Below are 9,592 nucleotides of genomic sequence, written 5' to 3' on the forward strand. Positions count from 1 at the left end.
CCTGGAGGACGGGGCTGTGGCTCCCCACACTCCCTAGCAGATCGTTACATGGAGAAACCTTTGGAATGCAAGCATGCTGATCCACACAGGTATGCACACAGGTGTACACACGGGTATTCACAGACGCGGACTACAGCTTTCTTGGCTGCTGCCTCAAAGCACATTGTGCGCTGTCTATCTTGCGTGCTGCACAATATCGTTTATTACTTAGTATCTACTGATATTTACTGCTAGCTAGTTTATTGTGATGGTGCCGTTTTTTTTATTATGTTGCTCTTTGTTGTTTGCTTTCTCTTCTGTTTTTTTTCTCCATACAGGTGACCCAGGTGTTTTGTTTTTTTTGTTTGTTTGTTTTTTTTCTTTCTTCCACCCCTTCTCACCGTCTCTTCTCCCCTTTGGTTTTCTTTCTCTCCCTCTCTTTCTTTCATTCTTTCTCCCTGTCCTATCCCCCAGTCATGTCTGTCCCGTTTGTAGGAACTGAAAATAAAATAAATTCATAATTATAATAAAGGTCAATCAAATGGACCAATATGGCAAGGCCATGATGATCCACTTGGTAAAATAAATCCGCTTGGCATCTTTCTTGGCCTTAAGACAACAATTCTGATGGCTAAAGATCCAAACGGGACACAAAAAAAAAAAAAAAAAAATGAAGGACTTTAACAAAGATCTAAAAGATGGACCTTTCCTTCTTCTGTATCCGGATGGCACTGAGGTCATTACTGTCCCTGGAACACAAAGACCATTTGCACTTGAGGCTTATAAGGCTGAAGTTGGCAAGCCTTATCAAAGAATCAAAGAAATCAAAGAAAAAAAAAATAAGAATCACTGTTTTCATCTGCTTGAAGAGTGACTTTGAAGATGGTAAGCTGCTAATGTTTGTTTGGATTTTGACACAGATTCCCTTAGTTTCAACAACTGCTAATTTTGAAATTGTGAAATGTTAACATTATGCATAAAGCACCCAAGTCAATAGCATACCTACATTAAAATGGTGAATGGCCTGTATTTGATATAGCACCTTCTAGGGTTCTACAACCCCCAAGGACACTTCACAACAAAAGCAGTCATTCACCCACACACATTCACACACTGCTGGTGATTAGCTACAATGTGGACACAACTGTCCTGGGACTCACTGACTGAAGCAAGGCTGCTGTACACAGATGCCACCTATCCCTCCCACTACCACCACCTGGCATGGAGGGTGAAGTGTCTTGCCCAAGGACACAACAACTGCGACAGACTGAGCAGGGCTCAAACCTTCAACCTTTTGATTACAGGGCGGGCTTTTAACTCCTCTGCCACCATTGCTCCCTAAATTAGCTTGTATATGTTATGTTTCTTCCTGGAAACATGAAATTCAGCCATTTTTGGATCTACTGAGTCATGAGTTTTCAATGCTAACTTTATGCCTTTCGTATTAATCTATTATTGATGATCAAATAAAGTTTCATACATTAGTATGAATTTAGTTAGCTTAGCTTGATTTGTTTTCATGTTTTGTAGTTGGAGAAAACTCAGAGTTGTCTGACTCTGACCCAGAGATTGTTATTAAAAGGCCCTCTGAGTTTGATCTTGCTGATACACTGGTAAGTACAATTTAACATTTTTTATAGAGTTTTCTTGTTGTTTAGCCACCACCATTTGCCTCAGTTCAGTAAAACAGTTAATAGTTATATGTGAAATACATTTTGTGTGTGTGTGTGTGTGTGTGTGTGTGCGTGCTTGCGTGCGTGTGTGTGTTTGTTTGTTTGTTTGTTTGTTTCAGCCATGGGAACTTCAACATGAAAGCAGTCCTTTACAGAAAGCGGCAGAATATGAGTAAGTGATATTTTAAGAACATGTAATCTTTTACTGTTTTTTGCCAACACTTTGTATTAATGAGATATACTCTTTTGTCAAGGTTCAAGGTTCTTTATTTGTCACATGCATAGTTATACAAGTATAACACACAGTCATTCAGTCTGTATATGGTTTTTGGAACATGGACTACATAATACTTGTATTGCTTGTTTGTTAATCAAGATGCTTAAATATTTTCAAAGTGTCAATTAATATTTTCACAGTACACAACAATAATGCTTTTCTTTGTTCTCTAAGGAAGGGTGCTGGGGATCTTGTGCTTGCTAATGAAGTACAACAGGTAAAAAACTATTTTATTAGTAAAAGAGTGCAGCAGACAATCTCCACCGCCTTTACTTTGCAATTAGATAACGATTCACTGTTTGCTTATTACATTCATTGTTATTATACAATGCATTTCACATCCTCAATTTTCATACTATCAATAGTTTATAACATTCACCCCTTAAAGGTACAATAAGTCATACCGGTACATGAAATAATCACAAAGCAGTCTAATGTCTCAATCATGTTGGAAGGAAGGTTACATTGAAACTAACTGTGTATGACTCGTCTTTGTCATCTAGAATCTTCTGGCGCTGATCCGTAGCCATGAAACTCATGGAACGGGAGGAGGGAGAGTCACTCGTTTGTTTATAAAGATAGACTGCAGTACACAGATTTGACCACAGGATGTTCTTCTTATTTCATTCTTACTTACTTATTGTACCTTTAGATAATCTATTGGGATAGGGAACCTAAGGTACATCCATCTACTTCCGGACCATGGGTCCCCTACTGCTAAAAAAATAGGAGTCTATGAGCCAATAAAAATTATTTTCTGATCCCGTTTGATGTGTGCCATGGATTTAAAATATGATGTCCGTGAAGTATATAAACACATTTTGATGCCAAAAAGTGCTTAAGCGACAGGTGGCAAAGGTTATTTTAGGTTTTGTTTGAAAAGACGTGGCGAAATGTAAATGTTCGTCTCACAAAATTGACATCATTGAACCAGACACAGAGAAGAGGACAAGCTTAGTTTTGTTTAGCGAGCTTCGAATCCTTCTTCCAGGATGATGTGGAGAAAACCACTATAAATCTGGTCATGTGATAATTTGCAGTTATGCTGGGGGAGAAAAGCTTCTGAGGCGACGTCATATTTGCGACATCTGACTTGTAGTCATTTTAATGACGAATTTTTACAAGCTAACAAATCTCAAATTACATTACAGACATAGTCGAAACACAATTTTTTATTATTTAAATTGAAGTACAACATATGTGTGATTCAGAGAGTAAGGCAAAGCAGACCAGAAAATAACTTTTATAGCTCCATTCACTTCCATTCATTTTTCTTTTGTTCAGGGACCCACGAGCAGACCAGAAGGGGAGGAGACTTAGGCTCCCTATATTAAAATAATTATCAATTGGTCAAATATGAATTTTCATTCATCCTCATTTCTGTATTTCCAGGTCATAGATTTGGAAGAAGAAAACGATACAGGCACTACTGAATGCCTCACTGTCGAGAGCTCCTGTTACAGGTGCGTTGTATCTTGAGTAATTATTCCAGAGGGTTGCACAAAATATATACACACAATTATTATAAATGTATGTAGTTTGACTCTTTTACATTAGATTCTTCAGAAAAAAAAATAGTAGAATCGTTCTATAAAACTGGAACTGCATGTTTATGCATTTGTCTTTTTGCATCTACACTTTGTGTACATGTTTTCACTCTGCAGAAACTACACACAGCTGTTTGAACCGATCGTGATTGATGATGAAGATCCTACTCCTAACGAAGCCAAAGCTGAGCCCCCAGAAGAACCTGTGTTAGTAATTTAAACATTTGAATCCAATTAACCGCCATCTTGTTCTGTACAAGACATCATGCAATCATGAGAGAAGTATATACACCCTTTTTTCTTAGAGACACCAATTTGCAGGCACATGAAATTATTGCAAATTTGGCACTGGAACTTGACCACAAGACGGTCAGCAGGTTCAATATATCAAGGTCAGCTGTATGGGATGGAGCTGTTAGAGGATTTCGACGCAGCACATACTCTGACAACTACGACATGTTCATCAAGTTTAATGATGATGCTGGCAGCTTTGAAGAAGGTTTGGATACAGGTGGCCTGGGGTGTGAATTCCTCACACTTCTTATGGGCAGTCTGACAAATCGCCCCATCTTTGATGGACCTCCAGAGAGCCGTTATCTTGTATATAATTCAAGAGGTGGATGTTTTCTCCGTAATTATTACAATGGAAATTTTAATAAAAATTGGCTTATTTTTTTCATTAGCATATTTAATAGCAATTAACCATGATAATTATGTGCCCTGTATAACAGCTGCCAGGCAAGATGAGTACTTTTTAGCAGGAAAGATGATCGCTGTATCCATTGTGCATGGGGGACCAGCACCACATTTCCTCTCCAAGAACCTGGTCAACCACATCACAGGGAATCAGAGTTTCAGCGCCACTGTAGAAGATGTGCAAGATGAGGAGATCACAAAAGTTCTACATCAGGTAGAAAATTACCTAGGCTCAGGGAATGGGTTTACTTAGAAGACACTTGGGGCCAGTTTAAAAGATTTAATCAGGATAAAAGTTATCCGGGTTGGATCATATCTTGAAAGTAGGTTCAAGGCAGATTCTGTAATCTGAAAGGACAGATTTCCACCTCCCAACAACACAAGTGAAATAACAAATTGATTATTTTTTTAATCCAATGTTTGAATGAATCGTAAAAGTAGTGAAAATTATTTTTGTTTTTCTTACAGTAAATCTTTTTTTTTTTTTTTTTTTTTTTTATAGGTCCTGAAAGCTGAATCAGAGGAGTCTTTGCATAATCTTATTTTGCAAAACAGCACAATCTTCCAAACTGCTGGATGCCTCAGAAACGTCAAGCCTTGTGAGAAACAAGCATTTGTGGAGGAGTACCTCAGATGGTACATCCTTGAAAGAAACCAAAGTGTCATTCATTGGTAAACTCATTACTCCTTTTAAATTCAGGATGGCCAGATGCTCATCACAGCAGCCACTGACATTTTCAGACCTTCAGATGTATATGAAAAAACTGATTCGGTAGCATCTGTGTGATCTGATGAACAACAAGTTAATTCCTGAGCCACTGTCGCACGCTATTAACCTTTTGACACTAGAACTCTAATTTAGTATACATTTATTGTTCACAATGACCCATAATAATCATAGTCATGCAACATGATTAATTTTTAGTTATTTATAAAAAGAGGTGATCCCTTGTTTGACACACTTGTTTATTCCAGTGTGAAAGCACTGATTTTTTTTTAAAAGCTGAAATCCCAATGAGCTCTTCTTTTTTTGCTGTCACAGTTAATTTCTGAGCACTATGAATTGTTTTTGTGTATGCATTTGAAATCTGTCCAAATTTATAATGAAAGATCTAGTAGGTAAAGACATTTAAACACAATTTAGAAGACTGCAATAGTTATAGCTATAAACCAATTATTAGTTATTTGTCTATCCTTTGCAGATTTAAAGATGGACTGGAAAGTCTGAATTTTTTAAGTGCACTGCAAAAACATTCCAGTGTGCTGGCCCCACTCCTATGCTTCTCTGCCAAGGCCCTGACTGCTTCAGAACTGGAGAGCATGTTCAGACCAGATCTCAGCCCAGCAGGAAGCAACAAGCGGCATAAGGAGGTCCTAACACTTGGCTTTTGGGCAGATTATCTCCTTGATTGTGAAGGTTTGAATGGCCGTTTTTAATTGTTTATAGTTTTATGAAAGGAGAGGTAAGGAAATTAATTTTCTGTACTGTACTAAAGTGTTTACTTTCTTCTTTCAGAGAAGGCAACAGCAGTGTGTCTGGAAGATTTGATGATGTTTGCCACAGGGCTGATGGCAGTTCCACCGGCAGGAATGACACCACCACCATGCATCCAGTTTTTAAGTGATTCGCCTTTTCCAGTTGCAAACACCTGTGCAAATACTCTGAAGCTACCCATCTGTGACTCATATGGCATCTTTAAGGCCAACATGGACTTTGGAATTCAAAATGCTCCAGGATTTGGATGTTCTTAAATCAGCAAGGTCATCAAGTTACAGTTACTGAGTTACCCTGTTAGGTTCAGCTGCCGTTGGCACACTACTTAACACATTCATGTGACAAGCAACTTCCATATTGTTAAACATTTAGTTGTTTTTTCTGAATATTGTGTATGTTGGAAAAGTGACAGAAATGCTGGACACTATTTGTAAATGGTTTTATTAAAGAAAATTAAAAAAAAAAAAAAAAAAAAAAAAAAAGAAAATTTTAAATGTTTCCTTGTGGTTAAATGTTAATATTTAAATCCATGCCAGTTCCTGTATATTATGAACAATATTATATTCAATTTAGCAAGAGGGAAAGGAAACACTACTAACATTAAAAAATGAAGGAAAAACAGAAGGGCTGGAGCACTCAAGTAAGTCCAAAGGTTTTATTAGGTGCAAAAAAAGGAAAGAAACTAACGTTTCGACACCGTGTGTGTCTTCGTCAGAGTAACTCTGACAAATGTCATTACAAACTGAAGTTCAGTTGGTATCTAAAACCCAGCTATGTCCTTCAGGGCCAAATACAGTTCTGTGGCCGATTCCCAGTCTTGTGGCTGCTGCAGTGTGTTTTGTTGTACAACCTGTTGTAAATATTCCTCAATGTTTGGATCACCACACAATCCAACCAGTAGCCCCTCCTCGGGAAACACATCCAGTTCCCTCTCCTCAACAGCAAATCCACAGTCTCTTGAACCATATCTGCAAAATGAAAATAGAACAGTGAAGGATTTTTTGCTGACAATATGGAACTATATAAATCAACGCATGCAGTGACATGTTATAAACTGCTCTATCATACTTATGTGTAAAATTATGAATATATATTAACCAACTTAAGCAATAACAACACCTTGCATTTAGTTTGATGCAAAAGGTTAATTCATTTTGTTAAGAACTCAAATACCTGTGAGGCAAGAGAGAGTTTGTTTGGAATCCCCCCTGGACACGATGCAAGTCTGCTTGGCCGGATCCTGTGTTTGTTCCAGAGGTCCTTGCATTCATCCAGGTCTTTCTGTAGAACCCCTCTGAAGCAGAATCTCAGCAAGCATTGGTGTTTGTGGCTTCCATTAAGTTTCGAGAGTCTCTTAGGTCTCCAAACAAGTCCATCCAAAACTGAGACCTGGGTATATAATTAATATTTAAGAATCAATTTAGCTTTGTTCTTGGTCATTTTATAGGGTTTGTTACATTTTGGTCCTATTTAAAACATGCCACAAATGGATGTCAAACAAAGTAATGCATATTAGTTTTCCATAAATATTGAAGCGACCCTGCAGTAATGTTCTTGTTAAAAATGCCGTATTCTTTTCACTCTGTTCTGTGTGTTGATTGTGAGGAGTGGAGAGTTTGGTCTGAGTAGTTCATTTTGTATTGGCGTCGTTAAATCTAGGCAAGCATACTCATTTCGGCACAACAGCTGACGGTGACCATTTTGAGTTCCTGCAATAAAGTGACGGCTGTTAACGTCTATCTCATCCAACTTTTCAACACGTCCAGCAGGACGCTACTCTATTTTCTTAAATGCATGTAAAAAAAAACGATCTGATCAGCTTTCACTGTAGCTTACACCTACCAGACACAAATGTACCCACCTTCCTCTTCTGAAATAAGACCACCATGACTCGATGCGCTGATTCCCAGTAGATGATCCATAACTGTGGCTTGACGATCCAGCATAATAGTCCGTGTGCGCGTGACGGAGGGTACACTGTATTGCTGCCATAGTCCCATTCTCAGTCCCGAAGTCTGTTCGTAATCTCATTGGTATCACACCAAGACTCTTTACACAGTTTATATAATTGTGAGCTATAACAGCCGGGTTGTTGTTTGTTGCTCCACACACAAGCCACATCAGTCTTCTTGAAAAGCCATCTATACATCCTGACAGGGCCAAGCCAAAGGGTTTCAGTTTATCATAGCCATCTACATGCCATATGTAATTGGGCCCCATGGAGTGATACGTGCGTCTTGTGAACCTCCTTCGAGTTCTCAAAGCGATTCCTTGAGGATTTAGTTGTCTCAACAGCCTCATAACTACATCACGCTTGACACGCAGCTTGTGTTTTTGTTTGAGAACTTGCCACATGGTCCGATATCCAAACAATTGTCCTGGTCCTCGAAGCTCGGCCAAAATGGCACGCCTCACCTCAGGAAGTGGAGAATAGTTGTCTCGTCTGTGCAGTCCAGATTCTTTTAAATGCGTTTTCAGTGTACGCATACTAATTGAGATGTCACGATTACACTTGAGCATATCCAGTATCACCTCGTATGTATGTCCTGAATCAAAATATTCTCGCATAGCGACAGCTATGTTTGGGTCACCGCTAATGTTCATGTTTGAAAAAAAATGTGCTACAGGCAGAGTAACTTCCGGTTCCAAAGATGAACAGCGCGGACGTCCAATCAGTGATGTCTCCTGTTGCCGACTGGTACCTACCCTTTCCGTTTTTTTTAATGTAATTGTGCTTCTCAATTTGTTTTTGTGATTCTTCTTTTGTTTTTGTGCTTCTCAATTTTGTTTTTGTGTTTCGTAATTTGATTTTGTGATTCTCAGTTTTGTTTTTGTGCTTCTCAGTTTTGTTTTTGTGCTTCTCAATTTTCTTTTTGTGTTTCTCAATTTTGTTGTTGTGTTTCTCAATTTTGTTGTTGTGTTTAGCAATTTGTTGGTGTGATTTGCACTTCAGGGCCACCGTACTAGGGGCCTCTGTAAATACATTTTTATTTATTCACCCCGCATAAAATGTAATAAATAAATTATAAAATACAAAAAACAACTATTTACATTTCAGCTTTTAACTATTTACATTTTCAGCTTTTTTCTTTTAAACAAATTTAAAGTGAAACAACACAAAACGCTGCAAACCACAACACAATTAAATATAAATTAAAATATGCAAAACAAAAAGAACATGCACATTCTCTGTCATATGGGCCGGGGATGATTTTTTGGGAGAGTGTTTTCCTGCTTTGAATTGCAACATTGGATTCACTGCATGAATAAACTTTCTGAATCCTTTATCATCTGCAACTTAAAATAGTTGTTGATGATTACTATACCTTTCTAATGTGACGTTGTTGTCCCTGGCTCTCTTTCTCTCTCTTTCCCTCCGGCTCTGTTCCTGTGCTACTGAGAGTGTAACTACTGCCCCTCCCCCCACTGCTCAGCACAAAGCACAAGGCTCGCGTGCTGAGTGAAGCGGAAAGAAAGTGCGAGAGAGAGGGCGAGAGAAAGAAAAAAAACCCGATGCCTCCCAATAAGGAGTCGGTTCGCGTCATTCACTTCAAAGAGCCGGCTCTGATGGACTTCCGGTGTCATGGTGGCGAGAGTAGCAGCATAAACAGGAGCTCCTGCATCGATAGCTAAAATAATCCGCAATTCAAGAATATAATTCATTAAAAGCGACTTTCCCTTTAAGAATAATGAGTGGAGATAAAAATAAGAAGGGACGAGCCCCAGGCCGAAGCTTAGAAACGCGACTTGAGAGTAAGACATAAACACGCTCCGAGCAAGAGGGCGAGAAGATGGCAGCGGAGGCCGCAACATCAGCGCTAGGCCCCCTCAGACAAGTGGTGAGTGAAGTAGTGGCGGAGGGCATGCAAGACCTTAAGGCAGAGATGAAGAAGGAGCTATCGCTCGTGAGAACAAGTTTGAAAGA

General features: G+C 38.8%; 1 protein-coding gene and 1 non-coding gene across 3 annotated transcripts; both read left to right on the top strand.

Annotated features, from left to right (window-relative positions):
• Nucleotides 1–1,472: 1,472 nt before the first annotated feature.
• On the top strand, nt 1,473–3,619 carry LOC106674634 (uncharacterized). The gene is made up of 5 exons (XR_003022857.2): nt 1,473–1,592; nt 1,772–1,824; nt 2,104–2,146; nt 3,322–3,392; nt 3,594–3,619. It is a non-coding gene; the product is annotated as an uncharacterized LOC106674634 (transcript).
• A 207-nt stretch (nt 3,620–3,826) lies between these two features.
• LOC112432161 (G2/M phase-specific E3 ubiquitin-protein ligase-like) lies at nt 3,827–6,081 on the top strand. 2 transcript variants are annotated; one of them, XM_076888681.1, is made up of 5 exons: nt 3,827–4,092; nt 4,208–4,386; nt 4,675–4,771; nt 5,375–5,589; nt 5,689–6,081. In XM_076888681.1, exons 1-4 carry the CDS (start codon nt 3,933–3,935, stop codon nt 5,398–5,400), a joined length of 462 nt encoding a protein of 153 aa, XP_076744796.1. In that variant the 5' UTR covers nt 3,827–3,932; the 3' UTR covers nt 5,401–5,589; nt 5,689–6,081. The 2 variants fall into 2 exon arrangements, 1 of the variants encoding a protein (XP_076744796.1); XR_013100283.1 differs by having other exon boundaries at nt 4,015–4,092; nt 4,675–4,844.
• Nucleotides 6,082–9,592: the final 3,511 nt, after the last annotated feature.

This window comes from Maylandia zebra, linkage group LG9 (assembly GCF_041146795.1).
Source record: "Maylandia zebra isolate NMK-2024a linkage group LG9, Mzebra_GT3a, whole genome shotgun sequence".
NCBI classification, from domain to species: Eukaryota; Metazoa; Chordata; class Actinopteri; order Cichliformes; family Cichlidae; genus Maylandia; species Maylandia zebra.

What these genes read in the sequence shown, in the direction of transcription:
- LOC112432161 (XM_076888681.1), top strand. Translation starts at nt 3,933, where the DNA reads ATGTTCATCAAGTTTAATGATGATGCTGGCAGCTTTGAAGAAGGTTTG. An exon ending in TCTTGTATATAATTCAAGAG is followed by an intron (nt 4,093 to 4,207) that starts GTGGATGTTTTC and finishes CCTGTATAACAG; the next exon opens with CTGCCAGGCAAGATGAGTAC. An exon ending in TCACAAAAGTTCTACATCAG is followed by an intron (nt 4,387 to 4,674) that starts GTAGAAAATTAC and finishes TTTTTTTTATAG; the next exon opens with GTCCTGAAAGCTGAATCAGA.